The 26,574-nt window shown below is 38.8% G+C and overlaps 1 protein-coding gene across 1 annotated transcript; it reads left to right on the forward strand.

Moving 5' to 3' along the window:
* The first annotated feature begins 744 nt into the window (after window positions 1-744).
* On the forward strand, window positions 745-26,117 carry PSMD12 (proteasome 26S subunit, non-ATPase 12). Its single transcript, XM_082602715.1, has 11 exons — window positions 745-944; window positions 8,004-8,063; window positions 8,152-8,280; window positions 12,140-12,247; window positions 13,810-13,914; window positions 17,828-17,977; window positions 18,065-18,199; window positions 19,194-19,306; window positions 20,313-20,487; window positions 22,285-22,362; window positions 23,347-26,117. Exons 1-11 carry the CDS (start codon window positions 837-839, stop codon window positions 23,554-23,556), a joined length of 1,371 nt encoding a protein of 456 aa, XP_082458841.1. The 5' UTR covers window positions 745-836; the 3' UTR covers window positions 23,557-26,117.
* Window positions 26,118-26,574: the final 457 nt, after the last annotated feature.

Below are 26,574 nucleotides of genomic sequence, written 5' to 3' on the forward strand. Positions count from 1 at the left end.
AAGGGAGGTTGGTGTTGATTAAACTGAGAATCACTAACATAACAGTAGACCGCTCCAAGATTTCCCGTTTGTTTCCCAGGCTACTGTTGACACTTGGACCACACCACACACAGCCTCATTCTCACGTTCAAGGATCTTAAGCTTTTTTTTTAAAAAAGGGACCCAGATGGTGTGGATGATAATAAAGAAAACTTGTATGGTCCTTAATTGGAAAATCGGCTCGGATATACGTGATCTCTTTTGATGCTCACAAGAGGGAGAGGGAAAGCAAATAAAACGTCTTTCTAAAGATTCTTCTTACCAACATAATATTATTTACCTATTATACTACTGAGCCACTTCCATACCTTCTCTTGTTAACTTTAAGAGATCCCACAGATTAAGCCACCAAGATTCTCAACCATATGAAACCTGAGAACTCTTTTCTTCGGCGTTTATTTCAGCCTGCTCCTATAGACAGGAGAAAACCGAGATCCAAGAAAAGTTAAGCGACTTGCCCACGGCTCTGAGAAATCATAATATTTCAAAGCAGAGGTGTAAGAATATGTATCATAGCCTATTCGATTACACTAGCTTTTCTCACCGCAAACTGTAGATGAGAAGTCTGTCAGCAAAGACAAAACCGGACGTAGGGTGCACAGGCGAGCCCCGCGCCCCAGCTCCGCCCCCAGGGCTGTCCGCAGGGCTGCCTGCCTGGCGGCCAGCGCAGGGGGCCTCGTGGGGTCCTTCGCGCGGGCTGCCGACGCACTGCCTGAGCGGGTGCGCCGGCGGCTTCCGGTGTGGGTGACTAGTGGTGCCGAATTAGGGGGACATCAAGGGACGCTCAGGTAGGGACCATGGCGGACGCCGACTCGGAGCGAGCAGATGGGCGCATCGTCAAGATGGAGGTGGACTACAGCGCCACGGTGGATCAGCGACTGCCGGAGTGCGAGAAGCTGGCCAAGGTGAGGGGAGGCCGACTGGCTGTTGGCGGGCGCCAGGGGCTGAGTCACGGCGCCGAGCTTGCTTAGGCCTCAGGGGGCCTGCGGGCTGGAGCGCGCATCCCCCTGTTGCTTGCCCGGCCCGAGCTAGGCCTGCAGAAGTAGGAGATCCCAGGTCTGCCTGACCAGGGAGACCCCGCAGCCGGAGTACGCTAGTGCATACAGCTTCCCAGAACCTCCCCAGGACAGATGGTCACTTCATTCCCTTAGGAGTTGGGGCTCCATTAGTACTTTTTACCTTTTCTTGGATACTGTTTCACGTTTACTTTAGTCGTTTCTCAGGGATTAAGGCCGCTTCAGCATTCACGCTAGATCAGAGAGTTTAGTTCTGTGGCTCTTGTCGAATCAGTTTTTCTGGTTAAGTTGCGTACGCATCGTGGCGATGTGCTTGGCCTTTGGCCAGGAGAAGGGACAGGAAAGGGACAGGGACGAAGGTGATTAACACAGGACCCCTGTCCCTAAGGAGTCCGTGTACACAACAAATTACACAAGTTACGCGTGGTAGTGAGTGCCATACAAGTATGAAAGTCTTACTGGAACACAGAAGGAAGCCGTTCGTTTTTACTGGTCGGTTAAGGGAGGGTTTTACAGAGAAGCTGACGTTTGTATCAGGCCTTGAAGAATAAGATTGGGTTGGGGAGGAGTCATCCCTGGAGCGGGAACTGCACGAGTAAAGACAAACAGGCACAGAAGTACAAAGTAACATAATTTAATGGAGGTCGTTAACAGTAGTTTAGCCCAGCTGCATATCTCCCATGAAATAGAAATTTTACTTGATCCGAACATTTATCGTGCAACATGGGATGCTGTGTGTCAGGAAACTTTGTGTATCATTTTACATGTAAAGGAACCAAGTCTTAGAGTTGTCTGTCCATACTAACAGTTAGTAATAGGTAGAACCAGGGATTTAAACCTAGGTTTGCCTGACTAGGGTTTGGATGGTTGTTGCATCACCTTCATTAGGGAACGTTGTTAAGGGTTGTGCTCAGGCCTCTTTAAATTCCTTGATCAATTCAGCCACAAATATGTATTGCTATTCATCTGGGATGCATTCACTAATAGGGTTGTTTTTGTCTCTTAAGGAGCTTACTACCTAAGTACATTAAAACATAATAAATTCAGGGGCAGGAGGAGTGTGAAGTAATACTTCACATTTAATTCTCAGAAAGAACCCTTTTAATGCTTCTCTTTTTTTCCAATAAAGAATTTAGTGGGGCTTTACAAAAGACAAGGTTAGGGAAAGATGATGAAGTTGATACATTTGTATTTCTTAGGTTCAGTACCCTAAGTAGAGGGTAGCCATCAATTTACCTCTGAGCTTTCTAGCTGCTACTATGAAGAAACATCACCAGTTACATAAAAGAAACATCACCAGTTACATAAAAGAAACATCACCAGTTACATAGAGGTTGGAAAACTCAAACACCTCCAGCGCCGGACAGGTAAACAATCTCTGACATTTATTGAGTGCTTTCTGCAGTGCCAGGCACTCATGTATTAACTTATTTGATCCTCACCTTAGCCCTGTGAGGTAGGTATTATTATCATTCTTATTTTACGATAGGAAAACAGTCTAAGAGAAGTTGAGTCACATGCTCCGAAATCATACAGCTAGTAAAGTGGTGGAGCCAGGATGCAAACCCAGGCATACTGATTCTAGAGCTTCTGCTTTCACCGAGTGTCCTGCCTAGTGAACAAAGTGTAATGAAACCTGAACTTCCGAGCACCTGCTCAAGGAAAGAGAGTAGGAACTCTGCACCTCAGGTTAATCTTTGCCAATTGCGAATGAAGGCCACGCTTTATGAACTCCTCTAATTTGAGGGAGAGACCAGGAATATGGATTTTTATATGAATTGCCTTTATATTTAGAAACTGGACACTAATCTGTTTTAAAGCACTATTTGAGCCAATGCCATGTAGATCAGACAAAACATATGTACAGGTCAAAGTCCGCCCCAAACCACCTCTTTGGAATTAATAGATTGATAGTTGCCATAAGGAAGAAGCTAATTGCTTTAAAGGAGTCCAGTTGTTCCAAGAACTGAGACTAGGGTGAAAAAAATCTTCCCCTTACTGATTTCTTCTGATAGCCTACTGTGTGCAAGACCCAGTCAGTGCTAGACTTCATGGGGGTATAAAGATTAGTGGACAAAGCTCTTGCTTTCAAATAGCTTATAGGCCAGTAAGAAAAGAATATTTTGCTGCTACAGTTGTCCCAGCAGTCAATGTATGGCATTTATTTAGAACATCGCTGTTACGTTCAAGACAGTCGAGATTTGCAAACTCAAATGCCAAATGATTTTTTGGGTGTCAAGTGGGTGATGGAAATGTTTGAAACAGGGAATGTTGGGGCCTGTTAAACTATGTAAAATTAAAGCCATTTGATTTTTCTTTTTCTTTTTAAAAAAACTTTATTTATTTATTTATTTATTTTTGGATGCGTTGGGTCTTCGTTGCTGCGCGTGGGCTTTTCTCTAGTTATGGCGAGTGGGGGCTACTCTTCCTTGCGGTGTGCAGGCTTCTCATTGCGGTGGCTTCTCTTGTTGCGGAGCACAGGCTCTAGGTGCGCAGACTTCAGTAGTTGTGGCTCGCGGGCCCTAGAGCACAGGCTCAGTAGTTGTGGTGCACGGGCTTAGTTGCTCCGTGGCATGTGGGATCTTCCTGGACCAGGGCTCGAACCCGTGTTCCCTGCATTGGCAGGAGGATTCTTAACCACTGCGCCACCAGGAAGTCCCTCTCCCTCCTCTTAATGTCTTTTCATTTCATTTGGTCACCTGCAACCTCTTCTCATGGTTAGCACTAAAAATAAAGAGGAGGTGAAATGTAAAACAGTTTACTGATTGTTAGTAGCTTGGACAAAAGACCCCTTCAAGAAATAGGTCATTTAGAAGTATTGGATTTGCCTTACATTTCAACTATTTGTGGTTAACTTTTTATGGGCCTTTTCTTACTTGTTGAGGTTGCTTAAGAAATCATTAAAAGATTGGATCATTTAGGAGTTAAAGGACACAAACATACAGAATATACAGATACCCAACATGTATTGATGTTGAATAAACTCCTTAGTCATTTACCTCATTGACAAGGATTATTTTAATGAGAAAAAGGAGTCACGAAAGTCACATGTTCTAACAACTTGGTTTTGATAGCTCTGACCACCTTGTTCCTCTGAGTTGAAAGGCAGTATTGAGGAGGTAGAATTTCAAGGAAGATATGTGAATAGATAGGAAAGGAACGAGGAAGATGTTTAGCCATAAGCTTGAACATGGAAGATTGGGTGGCAAAGTGGGATGATTAGAGAATTGGGAGTTGTATTTAATGAAATTGATGGTAACGTTTCTCAGATAGCACTGAATTGTCAGCCATATAATTTGTCACATCCTACTTACTGTAACAGTAAGAATCAGGAATTGTAAGCCAAGATCAAGTGAATAGTTCAGGTCAATGTCAATCCATTGAACACATACTGTGTGCAGGTTGGTGTAAGGGAAACAATCAAACAACGTCCAGCCCTAAAGAACTTATAGACCACTTAGGAGGCAAGACATACACACTAATAACTGTGGTACAGGGTATAAAGGGATGCTCCAGAATATCTACAGAAACACCATTATATGCTTGGGCAGGTGCAGAGCTCTGAGCTACAGTGGTGAACAGTGTCGACATGGCCCCTGCTCTTACAGAGTACATTCTAGTGAGATTAGAAAGACAGTGAACATGAAAATGGAAAAGAGTTTGGGGTTGTCAGCTGAAAAAAATGCACAACCTAAAAGTGGAGAATTATGTCTTATTTGGGGCATTACTGAGAACTATAGCCCAGGAAGGCAGCCACTCAGATAGCTCTGAGGGACTGTTCCAAAGAGGTGATGGAGGAGCCAGAATACATAGGAGTTTTGGCTGAAATAAAACAAACATGTAGTTGAACCTCAAAAGATTACTGCTAGTCACAAAAACAGACATCTCAAGTTAATGATTTTAGTGTTTTTCTCTGTAGGGGAAGATGCAGGAGCCTGGGCTTATTTAAATCATTTCTTTGATATACATCTTAACTATCTAGGGCCAGTATCCTGTTTTACAGGGCAACATCCTTTGTTTACTGAAATGGCAGGTGACATTCTTTGTGTACAGGGTCATTGCAAAGCAGAAAGTCAGTGGGCTGGAGTGTTAAAGGAGGTGCTGAGTGACTCCTGACTTTAGAGAGCGTTATCCAAGAACGCCTTTCTGAGAAGGTGACGGTGACGTTTAATGTTTTGTTGATACTGGTAGACCCCAGCTGCAGAGTGGTGTGTGATTCCTTCATTGTAGGGTGCAGTTCTTTAAAATCCATATTTCTGAATTAAAATACCATACAGTAAACTACATGCTGTTGATCACAATCATGTGACTAATAGTAATTACAAAAGTGACAAGAGGGGACCATCAGTAAACAGTATTTTGCATTTTAGCTATTTTTGCACTAATTTTGTTGCCAAGTAGTAACCATTTCCCTATGGAAATTACAGTTGACCTTTGAACAACACAGGTTTCAATTCTTTGATTTTTATGATTTATTAACCTTTAACTTTGGAGAATTTATAGATTTGTTCTTTGTTCTGCTCTGATGGACATTTAGCCAACATTTATTGTACACGTAAACCTATACAGCTTTCAGAACTGGTGCTCCCTTTTGCATGGGAAACATTGTTAAAATGTTAGTAATTGTATGTTTTAGATTTAATTAAAATAAATTCAAACAATGCCTATACAGTGCATTTTCTGTGCTGCCTAGAAAATTCATAGTTTAAAAGTTATCTTGGAAAATATGGGAACAGTATTTTGAAAAGTCTAAACATTATTTGTGCCCTTAATTCAAAAGCTGTTTAGTTTCTCTCATCAGTAAAAGAGTAGTACTCATGTACCATCTATGAATATCATTAAAATAAAAATAAATTTCCTTTACGGTTAGAAAAGAGATTTATAAATGAAACCCTCCTCATCATTTCCAATTCATTCAGTGTTAGTAATATCAATATCTTAAATTAATGCTTTTTTTTTTTTTTTTTTTTTTTTTTTTTTGCGGTACGCGGGCCTCTCACTGTTGTGGCCTCTCCCGTTGCGGAGCACAGGCTCCGGACGCGCAGGCTCAGCGGCCATAGCTCACGGGCCCAGCTGCTCCGCGGCATGTGGGATCTTCCCGGACCGGGGCACGAACCCGTGTCCCCTGCATCGGCAGGCAGACTCTCAACCACTGCGCCACCAGGGAAGCCCAAATTAATGCATTCTTTGTGCTATGGGTTGGTTTTGTTTTTAACAAAATGTGTGGTTCCTAATATGATGGATTATTTTAGTCCTGGTGTATTATCATCTAGATTTATATTATTTGAATTTTGTTTTTCCAATTTCTTAATGTATGCCCCAGGGAGAATGTTTTGCTTTTATATATGAGATGGAGATTATTGTCAATTGATGACTTGGTATAGCATGCGTGGGTAATCTCAGGTAGGCTTTCTTTTCTTTAAGCACAACTATAATTTATTTCTAAAGTCATTGAAAAATTAAACCAGGGTTTCCTATCTTTTTACCACCAAATATCCTTTTTATTTCTCCTCAGAACTTAATGTTTTAAAATACTTTCGGGGCTTCCCTGGTGGGGCAGTGGTTGAGAGTCCGCCTGCCGATGCAGGGGACACGGGTTGGTGCCCCGGTCGGGAGGGATCCCACATGCCGCGGAGCGGCTGGGCCCGTGAGCCATGGCCACTGGGCCTGGGCATCCGGAGCCTGTGCTCCGCAACGGGAGAGGCCACAACAGTGAGAGGCCCGCGTACCGCAAAAAAAAAACAAAAAAAAAAACTTTTGGTGAATTTATAAAGAAATCATCATTTTCCCTTTTTTTATTTTTTATTTTTATTTGTGATACGCGGGCCTCTCACTGTTGTGGCCTCTCCCGTTGCGGAGCACAGGCTCCAGACGCTCAGGCCCAGCAGCCATGGCTCATGGGCCCAGCCGCTCCACGGCATGTGGGATCCTCCTGGACCGGGGCACAAACCCGTGTCCCCTGCATCGGCAGGCAGACTCTCAACCACTGCGCCACCAGGGAAGCCCCATTTTCCCATTTTTATTCTTCAAAGACACGGGTGACAGCCAGTTAAGAGTCTCTTCAGAACAAGATAAACAGGTGTTACCACACTGAGGTGATGAATTAGAATCCAAAACAAAGACTTGATGTTTTTCTTGAGTGTTAAATCGTTGTTGTTCTAGAGTCAGTTTCTCCTAGGCATTTTGAAATGTTAAAAATAGCTTGTGGTATTTGTTTTTCTCTTTCTGACTTACTTCACTCTGTATGACAGACTCTAGGTCCATCCACCTCACTACAAATAACTCAATTTCATTTCCTTTTATGGCTGAGTAATATTCCATTGTGTATATGTGCCACATCTTCTTTATCCATTTATCTGTCGATGGACACTTAGGTTGGCTCCATGTCCTGGCTATTGTAAATAGTGCTGCAATGAACATTGTGGGTACATGTCTCTTTTTGAATTATGGTTTTCTCAGGGTATATGCCCAGTAGTGGGTTAGGGCATCGACATATATACACTACTGAATGTAAAATGGCTAATGGGAAGCAGCAGCATATCACAGGGAGATCAGCTCAGTGCTTTGCGATGACCTAGAGGGGTGGGATAGGGAGGGTGGGAGGGATGCTCAAGAGGGAGGGGATATGGGGATATATGTATGCGTATGGCTGATTCACTTTGTTGTACAACAGAAACTAACACAGCATTGTGAAGCAATTATACTCCAATAAAGATCTATTGAAAAAAAAAAAGTAGCTTGTGGGCCCCAAGTTGGGAACCACTGACTTCTGGAATCCTCTGGAGAAGCAGGCAGTATCATGAAAAGGAGAAAAAGACAACAGTACTCTCTTTCCTCTAAAATAGGCTATTGATTTTGTCTTTCTGTGTCAGAAACATCTCACGTTAGACTAAGTTATTTGGTTTTGTGCTGTTGGTGTTTTCATTGTTCATTTATCTTTTGTTTTAGGAAGGAAGACTTCAAGAAGTCATTGAAACCCTTCTCTCTTTGGAAAAACAGACCCGAACTGTGAGTAGATTATAATGAAAACCTCAATTGCCATTAATTTCATTTGACACTGTTTCCATTAACTTTCAATATATTTTCATTCTTACAGGCTTCTGATATGGTGTCTACATCCCGTATCTTAGTTGCAGTAGTGAAGATGTGCTATGAGGCTAAAGAATGGGATTTACTTAATGAAAATATTATTCTTTTGTCAAAAAGACGGAGTCAGTTAAAACAAGTGAGTTCATGATTGATCAAAAACAAATACATTCAAATTTAAATAAGGACTTTCAGAAAAAAAACCTTTCTATGAATCTGTTTTAAATCTACTGTTAAATCAACATCACAACATTTAGAGAGTTTTTAAAAATTCTATCCATATTCTCATGACAGCTGCTTTTATTTTTGTTTTCTAATCTTTATATATTTGCATATTTTTACAAAATTGTTCTGAGAGTGTTGATGCAGCTTTCTTCTATTTCCATGTTGCTCCTTCATATTTATCATTTTAAATGGTTGTGTTATATAATCTGTCAAGTCGATAATCTGTAATTTACTTAATCAAGGCTTTATTAAACACTTAATATTTAACTTTTTTTTTTGGCTGTTTTGGGTCTTAGTTGCTGCGTGCGGGCTTTCTATAGTTGTAGTGAGCAGTGGCTACTCTCTCTTATTGATTGATTGATTGCTGCGTTGGGTCTTCGTTGCTGCACACGGGCTTTCTAGTGCGGTGACTTCTCTTGTTGCGGAGCACGGGCTCTAGGCACACAGGCTTCAGTAGTTGTGGCATGTGGGCTAAGTAGTTGTGGTACACGGGCTTAGTTGCTCCACAGCATGTGGGATCTTCCCGGACCAGGGATCGAACCCGTGTCCCCTGCATTGACAGGCAGATTCTCAACCACTGAGCCACCAGGGAAGCCCCTATTTAACTTATTTTTGAGGCCATTTTCAGACATCATTTTGTTTAAAATTTCAGACTACTCATTTTGTTTAAAGATTATATGTGTTCTCTTTTGGTGTTTTTGTGAAGCTGGATTTTCTTTACTGCTTTCCTGTTCTGCTTGAGATATATTTAAATGATCCTCTATAGAAGTAGACTCCACTTTTTACATTTATATTTTATCTTTAAAATGCTGTTCCGAGTAGCTTATGGGTTTTTATTTTTTGCTTTCAAATGATAAAGGTGATGACATTGTAAAACAAGGTAGTAGTAGAACCAAAAAATAGAAGTACAGGGTTCTTGTCCAAAGCCCTTATTTTATTAATTAGTCTGCTCTGAGAGTGAGCTTGATATTAGAGTGGGTTAAATTATTTTTTGCAAAAAGCAAAGTTAATGTGATTGGTTTTTTTCCTTTTTCTTAGATAAGTTAACATGCATATAAAATTCACTGTTAAGAATTAACATAGATTTAATTGAGGCTCTCTAGTACATGTGAATGTGAAATTCATTTAAATATGCTTTTTGCTGCTCATTTCTGTGGTTTGACAGACTAACATGGATAAGCCATCATCTTCCTCTTATTTTCTAAGAGACTTGCTTTCTATGGGACAATTTTGAAAGGGCTACTTAATTAGAAATCTTGGGGCAACCTGGGTTAAAATAAACAAAAGTATATGTTTTATATAGTATTAATATAAAGTTCAAAGCACATATCCTAAAATACAGATTTAATTTCATAGAGTCATAGAATTTTAGAACTAGTAGAGGGACTGTTTACTCTGTTACTTTTCTGATAGAGAAACTGAACTTTATATGTAAGGCTCTTGGAATGTGAAGAAATGTGTAAGTGACCTACAGCTTAGTACAGAACATAAATCGCAAGTAATCATAGCAATCTTTAACATGTCCCAAGATTGATTTTTAAATTTTTAAAAAATTACTTGCATACATGGCAACATATAGTAAGTGACATTAGAATAGTAAAGATGCTAAGATATATGAAAGGAGGAAGAGAAAGGTTTTACTTAGGTTTATTAGGGAAGGCTTCTTGGGGAAAGAGGAGTTGGAGTCAGTGTTACAGCCTGCTAGTGACATCCCCAGAACTGGAACCAGCGCTGCTCTTTGTGCCTTAACATTGTTATGTTTTCACAGCTGGGAAGTACTTAGGGACTCCAAATATCTCTTTCCTTTTCTCATAATTACTTTTTACCTCAAACTTTTCATTTTTGCTTTATCAGGGTTAGAAAGTAGTAACTTCTTAAAATAACCTTTTCTAGATTGCTTAAGATTAACGTTTTCTAACTCACTATCACTTCAGCGCAGAGCGTCAGCATCACGCCAACTGTAGCTTCCCTAATGACTTCCCTACAGTTTTTTCAGGGAGCAGCAAGATGTTCACTTATCATTAGAATATTGATTTGTTTCCTTTTCTTTTCCCCATCTGGTTTCTGTTAATGTATTTTTTGCACAGCTTTTAGAATGATCAAGTTGTATGCCCTTCTAGAAATCATTATTATAATTAGTTTTAGAGGGATCATCTGTTTTGTGAGAGACTAGGTGTTCCAGAGCTTTGCACTTACTGAAAGAGTTATATTTTACAATAAAACCTTTGCCTTCTGGAACTCCTGGGAGTCTCTAAACAGCTAATTTTCAGATAATTAAGTCTGATCTGAGCTATGTGAACATTAAATGTTTTTCAAGGAAATCTTTGCAAGATATACCATGGGATTTATTTTTAAAGCTTTACTGAGACAGAATTGACAGCAAGATATTCTGTTTACTTTTCTGCTATCTTAAAATATGCTTAATGTAATTTAACATTTTCCTGATAACTGAGTCCTAATTATTATTATCAACGATTATGATATGCTGTTTAGAATCTAGATTAGAGGTTGGCAAACTATGGGCCAAGGACCAAATCCTACCTGCCACCTTTGTAAATAAAATTTTGGGGGGAGAGAGCCACACCCATTTGTCATGTATGGCATATCTGTGGAATTACAAAGGCAGAGCTGGATAGTTGCCACAGGACTTCCCTGGTGGCGCAGTGGTTAAGAATCCACCTGCCAATGCAGGGGACACGGGTTCAAGCCCTGGTCTGGGAAGATCCCCCATGCCAGGGAGCAACTAAGCCCCTGCGCTACAACTACTGAGCCTGCGCTGTAGAGCCCGTGAGCCACAACTAGGGAAGCCCGCGCACTTAGAGCCCATGCTCTGCAACAAGAGAAGCCACCGCAATGAGAAGCCTGTGCACTGCAATGAGAAGCCTGCGCACCACAACGAAGAGTAGCCCCTGCTCGCCGCAACTAGAGAAAGCCTGCATGCAGCAACGAAGACCCAAAGCAGACAAAAATAAATAAATAAATAAATTTATTTACTTATAAAATAAAAAATAAAAATGAATAGTTGCCACAGAGGATCCTATGGCTCAAAAATTCTAAAATACTTACTGTGTAAATACTTATAAACATACACAGAAAAGGTCAGCTGACCCCTGACCTAGATCATAGACTGTTAGCGCTGGAAGAAATGTCATACAACCTGCTTGTACTACCTGTCAGGGAACTGTGGGCAAGAGATGCTGTGCTTTTTTTTTTCAGTGTCGCATTTTATTGAGGTGGGCGTGGCTGGCTGTGGCTCCTGCTCCCCGCCCAGATGGTGGAACTGTCTTACTTTCTGCTTCTGCCACCGACTCTTTTTTATGGCTTCACTACTGTCACAGCCACTGTTAAACTCTGCTTCTCTCTCCCCCCACCTTTCCCTGCCCTTAATCTGTTGCCAGTTCTTCCATACTTTTCTTCTTGACTGTAAAAACGCTAGCCAGCCAGCCTTCTAACGGACATTGCCAGACATGCCTCTTCCACCTCTCCTGTTGTGTAATCAGCCCACCCACCAGTTGTAGTGGAGAGGGGAAAGGTCTTTGCACCTGAGGTTTTCCTAACCTTTACTGCTTTGTCACTGAGCATTCAGTACTTCTTAGCTAAGGGTTGCAGGGGTGGGCCTGGGGGGGTTATTTTTTATTTTTTTTTAATCGGCAATTCAGTATCTAGAGTTGCTTGGGAAGACCAGATTTGACCACAGCACTTCCATCAATAAAATACTTCCTTTTCATGTATGAGGAATGAATTTAATTTATGAATGGTTTTTATTATTTTAGGCTGTTGCAAAAATGGTTCAACAGTGCTGTACTTACGTTGAGGAAATCACAGACCTTCCAATCAAACTTCGATTAATTGATACTCTACGAATGGTTACAGAAGGAAAGGTAAGTTTTCTATTAGCAGAACTCACAGTAAGTACTTTCTTACCTGTATTCAGAGATACTTATGTGTTTAAACATTTTATATAAGTACATATGTATGTGTTTTTAAGGTGGAATACACAGAATGTCATCATCTTAATTTAACCCCTATCTTTGTAAATACATCTCCTTCTAGTGTCTTCCCATATGCCAGTGAATATACTTAAATAGTGACGGTCTTAGTATAACCAGATTTTTCTAGAAATTAGTGATCTTATCCCAAATTTACATTTGGTAATAATTAAACATAAGGTTATTTCTTCACATGGCCTAGATCTGCTCAAGAAGTCTATGTTTGGGATAGCTAAGGTTTCTTAGAGTGTTTACAGTGTGAGGTTAGCTTTCAAACTTGCACTGTCTTGCCAGAATCGATCTGTATTTCTTTCGATGCCTGTGCCCCATCCCCACCCCCAATCTGGTGTTTCTCTAAAAAGGGCAAGTATGAAATGGTGGCTATGGTAGATACATTTCTTTCTAGGTAGATTTTTGTGGTTTGAAGACAAAAACTTAGTTTATATATAACTTACTGCCTCTTTTGATAGTTTAGTTCATTAAACGTTTATTGAGCACCTACCTGTGTTGTGCGAGGTCCAAAACAGGCAGGATGCTATTTTTAACCTCAAAAGAGATCAATCATAGAAATAGTTACTGTGCTGGTCATGACAGTAGCAATGTGCTTGCTGTTCCCTGCAGCACAGAGGTAGGGGTTGACTGGCTGAGGACTCCAGGAAAGCCTCAGAGAGTTTATGGTGGCTCAGCTGGCTTTTTAAGAATGAATAGAAATTCTACTGGGCCAGAGCATAGGGAGAAGGGCATTTAAGACATACGGGAAATTATATACAGAGATATCAGAGTGAGAAACACTTAGTACATTTAGGAAAGTGTAAGCAGTTTGTTATCATTGGAGATTAAGGATTTGGGACTGGAGTGGGGAAAAGGAGTTGCTGCAGAGCAAAGGCTAAATGGGTCAGCAAGCCCAAGCATGAAAATTAGTTCCCTAGACTTTGTTAGGCTATTAATGTTTAATTTGTTGGAAATTATAAATCTACTAACATTACAAATGGCTACAAAAATGCTAGTAACTTTAACTTAGCAAGATCAGATGTTTTTAGAGAAAGTAGCCTTGCATTTAAAGAGAAATCAGAATGAGAGTATTGGTTGAATTATAGATAATAGACTGCATACGCTCTTTGCAAAGTGTTATTTTTCAAATAATCAGTTCTTTTAAGGCACTTTCTGTGCGATTTATTTAGTTTTTGGTCCTGTTAGTTGTTAAGCACAGTGATTTCATACTTAGGTTCTCAAAGCAGAGTGCAAAATATGGATAACGTTTTATAGAGATATTTTCTTTAAAATTATGTGATTGTGAAATGTAAAATGTCACACAGTGCTGTTTGTACGTGGAGGATAAAGTGCATGACAGCTGCAAGAGAAATACCTTGTTTGAATAATAGTTCAGTTCTACCTTTTCAGTTTTAGCACGTTTCTGTAGGAATTTAGATAACATAAACCTCTCGTATTTGTAGATTTACGTTGAAATTGAGCGTGCTCGGCTGACTAAAACATTAGCAACTATAAAAGAGCAAAATGGTGACGTCAAAGAGGCAGCCTCCATTTTACAAGAGTTACAGGTAAGGTGCTGCATTCTAGAGTATGTAAAATTTTGCATTCAGTCAGCAGTGTTTTGGGAATCCCCTGGCAGTCCAGTGGTTAGGTCTTGGCGCTTTCAGTGCTGAAGGCTCAGGTTCAGTCCCTGGTTGGGGAACTAAGATCCCACAAGCCGTGTGGCGCAGCAAAAAAAAAAAAAAAAGTCAGCAGTATTTTCTTGTAATTGTTTATTTTGGCACCTTATCACTTTCTTCTGAACCACCGGATTAAGAGTGAGTACTACAGAGTGTGAGGTTATTTAAGTAGCTGGAAGTTGTGTAATTATGTTCCCAACCAAATTTAACTGCTAAAAAAGTTTTGAAGAAAAGTAGGATCAGCAAATTAGTCTTAACTTTGTGCCCTTATTTGAACATTTTAATTCTCTTTAGAATTTAAATAAAACCAGTAATTCACGTTCATTTACTTATGCCTTAGGAATTTACTGTTTATCGTTGGCTTCATTCTTAATGAATATTTGATTGGTGGTCAACTTCTAGGCTATTTTGGTTTAACAAAGAAAAACTCCTTCATAGTTTGCTGTGTTTCGGGACAGCTTTTAAGAGAGGCCTTAAAATGAGATAGCAGAGTGCTAAGAAATCTGAGAAAAGCCATTTCTCCTATCAGAGAAATGTACATAAACTACGCTCAAATTTTTTTTTTAAAAATTTATTTATTTATTTATTTTTGGCTGCGTTGGGTCTTCACTGCTGCGCGGGCTTTCTGTAGTTGCGGCGAGCCGGGGTTACTCTTCGTTGTGGTGTGCTGGCTTCTCATTGTGGTGGCTTCTTTTGTTGCGGAGCACGGGCTCTAGGCGCTCAGGCTTCAGTATTTGTGGCACGTGGGCTCAGTAGTTGTGGCTCACGGGCTCTAGAGCGCAGGCTCAGTAGTTGGGGCTCGTGGGCTTAGTTGCTCTGCGTCATGTGGGATCTTCCCGGACCAGGGCTCGAACCTGTGTCCCCTGCGTTGGCAGACGGATTCTTAACCACTGCGCCACCAGGAAAGCCCTATGCTCAAATTTTTGCTTATAATTTTAGTCCATCAAAGGCTCCCTGTTAAGTTAAATCGATTATTTTAACTTTTCAATCATGTACCTTATCCATTTTAGATAAAGGAAAGGAAAAAAATAATACTGGAAGGAACTCGTACAGCATGCATTGTGTTTGTTGTCATTTTTAAAAACATTTTCTCTATATACTTGATCTCATTTAATGGTCACATGCAACACTATTTTTATCCCCACTTTTCAGCCAAGGAAATTGTGACTCAAAGGAGTTAAGTAACTTGTTGGATTACCACTAGTTCTGTTTGGCTTCAGGCCCCCCACCCCGCCAAACACACACCTTTTTTTTTTTCTTTTCAATTAAAAGACTTTTTTTTTTAGAGTATTTTTAGGTTCACAGCAAATTGAGTGGGAAGTACGGAGATACCCCGTATACCCACTGCTGCCACAACACACACAACCTCCCCTACTATCATGCATCCCAAACCAGCGTGGTTCATTAGTTACAGTCAGTGAGCCTGCATTGACACATCATTATCACCCAAAGTACAGAGTTTTACATTAGGGTTCACTTGCAGTGTTGTACACTCTATGGATTTTGACAAACATATAATGATGTGTCTCCAGCATTGTAGTATCATAAAGAATAGTTTCACTGCTTGTGAAAACCCTTTGTGCTCTGCCTATTTATCCCTTCCTCTCCCTAACCCTTGGCAACCACTGATCTTTTTATTTGCTCCATAGTTTTGCCTCCCGACTCTATTTGCCAACCAGGAGGACTATATGCCTCATGATTCAACATCCCCTGTGAAGTATTCTTGCCAAAAAATTAACCTCAGTTATATAACGCCTCTAGGTTTAACTTCCAGTTTTTAAGATATACCAGGGACAGAGGAGCCTGTTAAATGATACCACAGGGACGCAGTCTGCAAACTTCAGACTCTAGAAAACTATAGGATGATTGACTTGATTTCTTCAATGAATAAATGGCAAGGAAAAAAGAGACATAAGAAACATATCTACAAATTGCAAAGTATGAGCCTTATTTGGATTCTGAGTTGATTAAAAAAATAAATGAGACTGTTGAGGAGTGACTAGATATTTAGATATAAAGAACTTTTAGGTATGGTATTTTTTTCAGTTTATCTTTTAGAGATACATATTGAAATATTTATTTATAATATCTTGTCTGAGATTTGCTTCAAAGTAATTGACACATGGAGAGTGAGTGAACATGTCAAAATGAAACATTGATGGTTCATTGTGTGTGTTTTTATTTTCCTTAAGAAATTACAAAGGAGAATTAGTGTACATAGAGTGCTTAGCACAGTGCCTGGCACACAATATGTTGAATAACTATTAAAAAAAATAACGAAGGACAAGACAGTCAAATAAAAACATTTCAGACCAAATTGTAGTAGTAATAGCCTTACTTCATTCTACTTTGTAAAAGTGTCATTCTAGACGTTATAAATCATTTATAATATATGTATGCCAAATATTATATTAGAAACTTTTTCATAGTATTTGATATAATTGATTCTCTGTTATATTTGTGGGTATCTACTGTAGCTCTACATTCTGCATCCATAGAGTGTCATATCAGCCTTGTCATCTGAATTTTAAAAAGACCTGTGCCTCTTTTTTGTATAATGGTTTCAACTATTATATAATGAGCTTGCAACTGATATATTTTTTCATTTTTAGAATTGTCATTTCCTTATTAGCCATTAGGAAAATGCAAATTAAAACCATGATGAGATACTACTACATGCCTATTAGAATACCTAAAATTTTTTTAAAATACTGACAATACCAAGAGCTGGCAGGGATGCAAAGCAGCTGGAACTCTCATAGATTGCTGATCGGTATGCAAAATGGTGCAGCCACTCTGGAAAACAGGTTGGCAGTTTCTTATAAAGTTAAACATACGCTTACTGTATAACCCAGCAATCCCATCCCTGGGTACCCAAGAGAAAGGAAAGTTTATGTTCACACAAAACTCGTCCACTAATGTTCAGAGTAGCTTTATTTGTGATAGGCAAAAGATCGAATCAACCCAGTTGTTCTTCAGCAGGTGAATGGATAAACTGGGGTTCATCCACGCATGGAATACTACTTAGCCATAGAAAGGAACGACCTGTTTGATTTATACAACAACTTGAATGAATCTCATTATTCAAAGCATTATGCTGAGTAAACACAGTCTCAAAAGGTTGCATATTATATTCGACATTCTTGAAAAGACAATTCTGGGGGACTTCCTCGGTGGTCCAGTGGTTAAGAATTCACCTTCCAATGCAGGGGATGTGGGTTTGATCCCTGGTCGGGGAACTAAGATCCCACATGCTGTGGGGCAACTGAGCCTGCGTGCTGCAACTGCAGAGCCCACACGCTCTGGAGCCTTTGCGTCACAACTAGAGAGAAGCCCGTGTGCCGCAACGGAAGGTCCAGCGTGCCGCAACTAAGACCCGATGCAGCCAAAAATGAATGAATGAACGAATAAATAAATAATAATAAAGAAAACACAGTTCTGTGGTATTGGAGGACAGATCATTGGTTTTCAGGGGTTATGAGTGTGACTAAAGGGGCATGTGAGGGAGTTATGCGGGTGATGGAACTGTTCTTTGTCTTGATTGTGATGGTGGTTGCAGAAATCTGTGCATGTGTTACAATTCATAGCACTTTACACCAAAAGAAAATCCATTTTACTGTATAATTTTTTAAATTGTAATTTCCTGGAGGAAACTAGCTTTTTATATCACCATCAACACTCTCAATATGCGTTAAGGTTCATATTATTTATCAAGTGTGAATTTTTAATGCCTATTTAATTTTGTTGCAATTTAAAAATATTACTAAAGATTATAATCTTAGTTGGGGGCTTACTCTGCTAGGTGGAAACGTATGGGTCCATGGAAAAGAAAGAGCGAGTGGAGTTTATTTTGGAGCAAATGCGGCTCTGCCTAGCTGTGAAGGATTACATTCGTACACAAATCATCAGCAAGAAAATTAACACCAAATTTTTCCAGGAAGAAAATACAGAGGTAAGCCTATATCTTACTATAAGTTTACTCTGAAAATGTTGGGGGGAAACCCCGTAAACCCCAATTTACTTTGTCAATTTTTTTCAGAAATTAAAGTTGAAATACTATAACTTAATGATTCAGCTGGATCAACATGAAGGATCTTATTTGTCTATTTGTAAGCACTACAGAGCAATCTATGATACTCCCTGTATACAGGCAGAAAGTGAAAAGTGGCAACAGGTAAGAATATAGTCTTAAACTTGACATTGATACTTATTAGGAAGAATTTGCATTTTTTGAAATAATTTTAACTTCAGTAATTACATGCAATTATGTGGTACTGCTTTCTGTTCAGTCTGTTGATAGTTTACTTTATCCTTACTGATTCAGATGAATTATTTGTGGCCTTTGAAGACATGTAGGCTTACTATTTAAGACATGTACAGCAGATTACCTTCTAACAAAGGTCACTGATAAAGACCCAGCATTACTTTGGAAAATTATTTTGCAAAGTTTGTGAATAGATTATATGTGGATTCCACATTTTTGATGCTAACTTGTTATAAGAACCTTTTTTTTATACATTTATTTTAAAAAAATGTTTGGGGGAGGGATAAATTAGAAGTATGGGATTAACAGATACATACCACTATGTATTATATAAAATAAACAGCAAGGATTTACCCTATAGCACAGGGAACTATATTTAATATCTTGTAATAACCTGTAATGGAAAGGAATCTGAAAAAGAATATATATATATATATATATATATATATAACTGAGTCACTTTCCTGTACACCTGAAGCTAACACTAAGTAAATCAACTGTACTTCAATTAAAAAAAAAAAGCCAACCCAGGTACTTTTTCAAATTAGCAAAGATTCGGGAATTCCCTGGTGGTCCAGTGGTTAGGACTTTGTTTTTTCACTGCTGAGCGTGCAGGTTCGATCCCTGGTCAGGGAACTAAGATTTCCATAAGCCGTGCAGCACAGCCAGAAAGGAAAAAAAATTAGCAAAGATTCGCTGCATTTGTTTTATAATAGTTTTATGAAAAGTAAACATTAAAGAAAAGCACTATGAAGAGCAATCTGATAAGGTTTTTCCCCTGACTTTTGAATACAGTATTAAAAATGAGTATATACAATTATTCCATGAATTTTCACTTTTTGCCAAAGTTTCCATTTTGTTTCTAGTCTTGTATGTAAACTGTTGCATTGTACAACCTTTTTAGGCCCTGAAAAGTGTTGTCCTTTATGTTATCTTGGCTCCTTTTGACAATGAACAGTCAGATTTGGTTCACCGAATAAGTGGTGACAAGAAGTTAGAAGAAATTCCTAAATACAAGTAAGTACTTTTATAATTAGTATAGTATGTCTCAGTAGAAGCCCCGTTTTGAAAGAAAATTGGTTAACCTAAATGTATACTTCTTAATTGGTTACTGATAGATTGTATTAGAGAATAAAACTAGAGAAAATAAAGTGTTTTTTTAGGACTACATTTGAAATTAATGCCGTGAGGTTATAACACACTCCATTCTAAGCCACTTATCAAGTAGAAGTCTTGTTTCAAGCTCACTTTTGTTTAATTAATCATTTGATAAATTTTATCATTTGTAAATGTTTGGGGCTTTGTGATTTTCAGAAGTAGATGCTTCTGAAAATCCATTATATACAACATGGGCTTCCCTGGTGGCACAGTGGTTAAGAATCCGTCTGCCAGTGCAGGGGACACAGGTTCGAGCCCTGGTCCGGGAAGATCCCACATGACACAGAGCAACTTAGCCCATGCGCCACAACTACTGAGCCTGCGCTCTAGAGCCCACGAGCCACAACTCCTGAGCCTGCGTGTCAAAACTACTGAAGCCCACGCGCCTAAAGCCTGTGCTCCACAACAGGAGAAGCCACCGCAATGAGAAGCCCACGCACTGCAACAAAGAGTAGCCCCCGCTCGCTACAACTAGAGAAAGCCCGCGAGCAGCAATGAAGACCCAATGCAGCCATAAATCAATCAATCAATCAATCAGTCAGACATAGGCTTTATCATAAGCACATTGTGCTTTTTTTTTTAAAGCTATTTTTCTTTTATCTGTTTCATTAGTAAGTTTACAGTCAATTAGTCCAGAGATTGGCAAATACAATAGAGGAGATAGCAAAATGATAAGTAGGGGAATGTGCTTTTCACAATTACTGTGGAAAAAATGGTAGTAAAGTTGGTAAAATAAGTAATAACTTGCATCTTGTTCTACAAACAAAACTGTAAAAATCCTCTTTCTTGATATTTCAAAATTTGCTATTAGATGCAACTTAATTTTTACAGATTTGGAATATATTAAGTTTTATTTAATTTACAGGGATCTTTTAAAGCTTTTTACCACAATGGAGTTGATGCGTTGGTCCACACTTGTTGAAGACTACGGAATGGAATTAAGAAAAGGTTCTCTGGAGAGTCCTGCAACTGATGTTTTTGGTTATACAGAGGAAGGTGAAAAAAGGTGGAAAGACTTGAAAAACAGAGTTGTTGAACATGTAAGGATCTGGCATGATGGAGATGACAATTTAGAAGTAAACTTTGGCAAATTTGAGCATAAACTTTTATTCCTCAAATGTTTCTTTTGGATGTTATGTCTTTAATTCTTCACTTTAGGATTTTTTTTTTCCTATGCCCAATGTAGTAGTGATGTAAATTTGTTGTTCAGATGTTTATTGTCTTATTTCCCAAAGCATATCAGAATTTATCTTACCCCTCTTGTCTTTTTTTCCCCACCTCTTTCTAGCTTTTCAGAAAAGATAACTGTGTTAGCATGCTGCATTTTGAGAGGACCTCTCAAGAATCCAAAGTTTTATAGCATATAAATCAGAAGGAATTTCTTAAGAATGTGAGGGATGGATGGGGGTGGAGGGAGTGTTTTCTTTCTGGTACTCGCTGGGTAGTTTTGGAAATGGGTAGCATGTCTTAAACCTGACCTTTGATCTTCTTGGTGTCACTACAAATTGAATTATGTCAACATTCATTCATTAACAAACATTTATTGTGAGCCTTCTATATGCCACACACTGTACAAAGTGCTGGGACACATGGGAGAATAAGATATGGTCCCTATCTTCAAAATGCTTAAAAATAAATCACAGTGGAAGATGCATTTATAAATTATGTATTATGGTACAAGGATACATGTACTAGAGGGGAGCACAAGAAGAGAGTTGATTGGTTCCACCAGGAAGAAGGGTCAGGCCGGATACATAGGAATCGATGTGGGAGGTAAGATTTGTGAGAAGAGTATGTAGTCAGCAGGCAGACAAGGGAGGGCAGTCCCAGTAGGCAGATGGGCATGGAGGCAGCAAACCAGCAGGGGAACTTGGGGACCTCCAAGGAAAGGGCTCAGTGAGAAAGGAAGTTGGAGGTACGGAAAAGGTCTGGGTCGTAACAAAGCTGAGAGCATAATGACCAGGCTTGTATTTTATAAAGATTCCTCTGGGAGGAAGTGTGAAGAGTGGATTTGGAGAGAGGAAAGACTGGAGATGAGACTAGCTAAGTGGCTTTATGGGCTTGAATTAAGGCAGTAGCCAAGGTATTGAGGAAGAGTGGGCGGAATGGAATTAACTGTTTTAAAGAAGAAAATAGAATTTGGTCATTGGTTAGATTTAAAGGATGAAGGAAAAGCAGGGAGTCTTGAGTGATTCTCATGCTTTCTGAGAGGTTGGTGTTGCCATCAGCCCTGATTAGAGATGGGAGGAGGTGCAGCTTCTTCAAAAATGAGCTCATTTTTCTCCCCACCATCCCCCTTTTTCCTTGTGAGTGCTGCTGCTTTGTTAGTAACATTAAGAATAACAAAGGGGCGTCTCTCTAACTTTAGCACCTCTTAAATTAAGAGTTTAATTTTGAGTTATCTTTACATAGTTATAATGATGATATGGTAGCGTTTTGAGATGATTTTGATCTTTTTAAAATTTTAGCCTTTTAAACATTTGTGTCATAATTAGAAAAACTTAACTTTAGATTCTTGCATTTAGCAAAAATATTTTAGTACGGTTACAACTTTTAACAACTAATTTAGTTAAGCCTATATTTTGACTATATATATTTTAGAAGAGTTGTAGAGTGTACTCAGAATAACTAAAAATAACCGCAGAAGCCAAAATATCTAAATATTTAGTTTCGTTATTGACATTTAGAACCAGCTTCATTCCAGTGGTGGACTATAGCAAAATAAAAGCTCTGAGTATTGGCATTTTAACTAAACCTATTTGGATATGAAAACAAATGGGATGGGCTTTTGGCCTTACTGACAGCTGTGTCCTCCGTGCCCTCTACTCTCTCCTCAGAATATTAGAATAATGGCCAAGTATTACACGAGGATAACAATGAAGAGGATGGCACAACTTCTGGATCTATCTGTTGATGTAAGTAGTGAACGTTGTTTGTAACCATTCATTTTGAAAATCAATTGACTTGTAAAAATTGAGCAAGAAAATCAATTTTGTTTTATTACTTAATTTTAAGTTTAGGTGATAGAAAGTTTCCCCAAGCTATCTTGAATACCAAAGAGTAGCCTAAGTATCAAGTTTATAGCTACATTAATATTATTTATACTAGTTAAAATCTTCACTTAAATATGGTAGTTTTACAGTGATTAATTTGAAGATAAAGTATATATTTCTATAATAAATATGTCTAGGTTCCCAAAAGTGAACTGTAGAAATAAAATGTATGAGGGAGACTTGATTGCAGTTCACCTGAAAAGGACCCAGGACATGTTAGAGGAATATCATCTTCAGTTCTGGGTTTCATGTTGGTAAAATGTACAATAACAAAGAGATAGGAGTTAAGCAAAGTGTATAGTAATGGTCTGAAAAGCCATTTCTGTCACCAGAAGGAGTCTGACAGTTTAGCTGAAAAGGAAGAGTCGTGGCATATTGGGGTTAGAGGGCTTGATCCTCGGTTAGTTCGTTAGCTTTTCTCGTTTCTGGACGAGGGTGCCTGGGTCCTTAGAAGTAAAGTGCCTTCTCTTTGGCTACAGAGTTGGCAAGTGGCAGAGCATATATTCTAACCCAGCATTTCTGGAAACTAACTGTATAATACTGCCTTTTAGGGGGAAACGTAGAAGGTAGACCAAGTTGCTGTTGGCAACAGGCTCTTAGGCAGTACCCACAGCATTAAGTTTGCAGGGAGGTTCAAACTGAACGCTGACTTCGAGTGTACTCATTCTAATCATTCCCTAGACTCTTAGTAAAATAAGTACATCATTGCAGGAAATCAGCAGTTTGTAACTATTAATGAATTTCAGCATATTCTTGAGTGAAAAGTTTAGAAGATGCTTTCCTTAAATTTTGTTTATTGATAATTAAAATTATCTTGTCTTAATCCAGTTTGTCTCTCTCTTGCAGGAGTCAGAGGCTTTTCTCTCGAATCTAGTAGTTAACAAGACCATCTTTGCTAAAGTAGACAGGTTGGCAGGAATTATCAACTTCCAGAGACCCAAGGATCCAAATAATTTATTAAATGACTGGTCTCAGAAACTGAACTCATTGATGTCTCTAGTTAACAAAACCACGCACCTCATAGCCAAAGAGGAGATGATACATAATCTACAATAAGCGTCTCCATGCCCTTAGTGCTTTTAGAAAAGAGTTAAAATTGGAAGCCATTAAAAAAGAAAAAGACTTTTGTGGTGTATATGTTGTTTTGGTTTGTTTTCCCTATTCTCAGCTCTTTTGTCTAACATTTAAAAGCTAGTGAATGTGTTTGGGGCCCCTTTTTATCTTCAAGTTCCTCGATGTCATTGTCAACTTTGCATGTGCAGTTGGTGCAAAAATATATAATACATTTCTATTGTCTGAGTCAAAAAATTGTCCTAACTTACCTAAATACGTTATTCTATCATTGGAAACCTTTTTAGCTACTATTTGTTTTCATTCAGCTAACAACCGTAACTATAATAATAAAAGCAGCATATACACGTTTACCTTCCATGGTTACCTGTGTTTCTAAACATTTTGTGGGATAGTGATTTAAGTGTTTTTTAAATAAAAGTAATTTTGTTGTAAAGCTATCGATTATTTAGTAGAATTTAAAAAGCAGCATAGAACGTATAAGAACATTTGGGATGAAGTTGTGATTTGTGAAGAATCTGTATTTTAGTATTGTGGCAGAAAGTCTCTAGATTGAGTGTGTACGGAGCTATCTGGTAGGCTATAGACTTTTTTTTTTTTTGAGTCAAGCTAGTCTCAATCACAGTAGCTTATTTTTACCCCCTTTCCCTGACTTGACCAGTTGTTGAACTAATTGTGTTGACAGAGGTTAATACCCAAGGTCATTTTTATAACTCCTTTGTGGCTTTAACTTCCATATGTAATTACATCATTAATGCTCCAAATTCATTCTCTCCTATAGGAACTTTAATTCCATTATATGCATGCTAGATAACAACCTAAAAGGCATTAAAATGACCAAAAAAAGAGACTTCAGGCCACCCTCTTGGCAAATGGTATAGTGTTGACACTTTTTTTAACAGAATTAAACAAAGTAGTTTTACTATTAAAAGAAACATCTGAGATCACTTACTATGAGCAAATTTTAGAAGTTTTAAAATTTGATTTCAGAGAAAATGGAAAAAGGAAACAATGTTAGGTTATTTAAAATATGTTTAAATGAAGAAAGTATAAGATCTTTTTTTTAAAATACAAGTAGAGAGGGAAAGGCATTCTGGAAACAACAGTTTTCACAATTCATTTTCCATTTAATGATCACTAAATCGTCCTATTTCGTGATCCCAGGGCTGGGGACAGTTGTAGAACCTCTATTGTGAATAATAACATAGTATTAATCTAATTTTATTCTTTGGAAATTTAATGTACTGGTCACATTAATAACAATATCTGCTATCACTTATCTTTAAAAACTAACGAAAAATATGGCAAGGGGAGAAACATCAGAAGTTTACATTAGCAGTAAGAATATAGTTTTTAATTTTCTTTTGAATGAAAAGGATGGAAAATAAAATCATTTTGCATTGTTAATTTGTAAATTGAGTTGGAACTAATTTGAATCTAGCTTCTCATTACCTTCATCTTTCTAGGGACTCATTCCCCTTGTACTTGGCCAAACCTAGACTGTTTGGCCACATATGTTGCTGTAAAGGTCTCAAATGCTCCTCTTCTTTGTTTTTTATTTTAACGTGCTCACCCTCAAACTAAGCTTTTTGTGTGTTCTGATTTGGCGCCATTTGTAACTGTGTCCCAGTGACCAAATCCCACTTGACTTGATTAACTGCTCATCCATTGTTTTTTCTGTCCAAGCAAACTTAAGAGTTATTACCAATTTCTCGTGTTACAAAGAAGAATCCATTAGCTTAAGGCAGTAAAATATTTGAGATATTCTGAACCTAAAATCCTGGCTCGCATTTCTGACCTAAAGCTGGCATGCATGAAAAGGTTGGAACCACTTTGTTTTCATATGGAGAAGAGAATACTTGACTCATTGTTTTCATTGGGTTACTAACCAGCAGGAGAGTCGATGAGCCACTGTTTTTTTGTTTGTTTTTAATGAAACACCTTTTACCCTTTCATTTCTATATAATTTATGTTTTTATTTTAGAGTTCAATCATTTCTGTAATCAATTTCCATATGCTTTTTATTGAATCATTGAAAAACATCTCTAAAGTTCATACTCTTCCATTTTATCTCTTATAAGTGTTAAATGTATGATAAAAGAACATATTTTAAATTGTTTCCAGCTTCTGGATATAGCTGCAATAAAAGCACTAATTTGTGGATATTTAAGAAAACCTGGAGAATAAACTCATGCTTTAAAAGATCACTTCTTTTTTCAGTTCTTTTAATGTTTATAACAAAAAGCCACAGATACTTTTCATTTTTCTTTCTAAGTCATGTTACCTCTCTAATCCTGTGTGTTTTTTTTTGCGGTACGCAGGCCTCTCACTGTTGTGGCCTCTCCCGTTGCGGAGCACAGGCTCCGGATGCGCAGGCTCAGCGGCCATGGCTCATGGGCCCAGCCGCTCCGCGGCATGTGGGATCTTCCTGGACTGGGGCACGGACCCGTGTCCCCTGCATCAGCAGGCGGACTCTCAACCACTGCGCCACCAGGGAAGCCCTATATATTTATTTTTAAATAAATTTATTTATTTGTTTGTTTTTATTTTTGGCTGTGTTGGGTCTTTGTTGCTGTGAGCGGGCTTCTCACTGCGGTGGCTTCTCGTGGAGCACAGGCTCTAGGCGCGCAGGCTTCAGTAGTTGTAGCACACGGGCTTAGTTGCTCCACGGCATGTGGGATCTTCCCAGGCCAGTGATCGAACCCGTATCCCCTGCACTGGCAGACGGATTCTTAATCACTGTGCCACCAGGGAAGCCCCTATTTTTAAAATTATTATTATTAATTTTTGGCCACGCTGTGTGGCTTGTGGGATCTTACTCCCCCAAGCAGGGCTTGAACCCTAGTCCTCGGCAGTGAAAACGCGGAGTCCTAACCCCTGGACTGCCAGGGAATTCCTAACATGTTTATTAATTGTACATACCACAATTCGTCCAAACATTTCCAGTCAACGTGCTTATCATAACCAATAACCAGAGAGCTTAATCAGAAAACTTTGATAAAC

This window comes from Mesoplodon mirus, assembly GCF_964341445.2.
Source record: "Mesoplodon mirus genome assembly, chromosome: 18".
Classification (NCBI taxonomy): Eukaryota; Metazoa; Chordata; class Mammalia; order Artiodactyla; family Ziphiidae; genus Mesoplodon; species Mesoplodon mirus.

Coding starts and splice junctions, on each gene's coding strand:
- PSMD12 (XM_082602715.1), top strand. CDS start 837: ATGGCGGACGCCGACTCGGAGCGAGCAGATGGGCGCATCGTCAAGATG. Junction 945..8,003: donor AGTGCGAGAAGCTGGCCAAG/GTGAGGGGAGGC, acceptor CTTTTGTTTTAG/GAAGGAAGACTTCAAGAAGT. Junction 20,488..22,284: donor AAAACAGAGTTGTTGAACAT/GTAAGGATCTGG, acceptor CTCTCTCCTCAG/AATATTAGAATAATGGCCAA.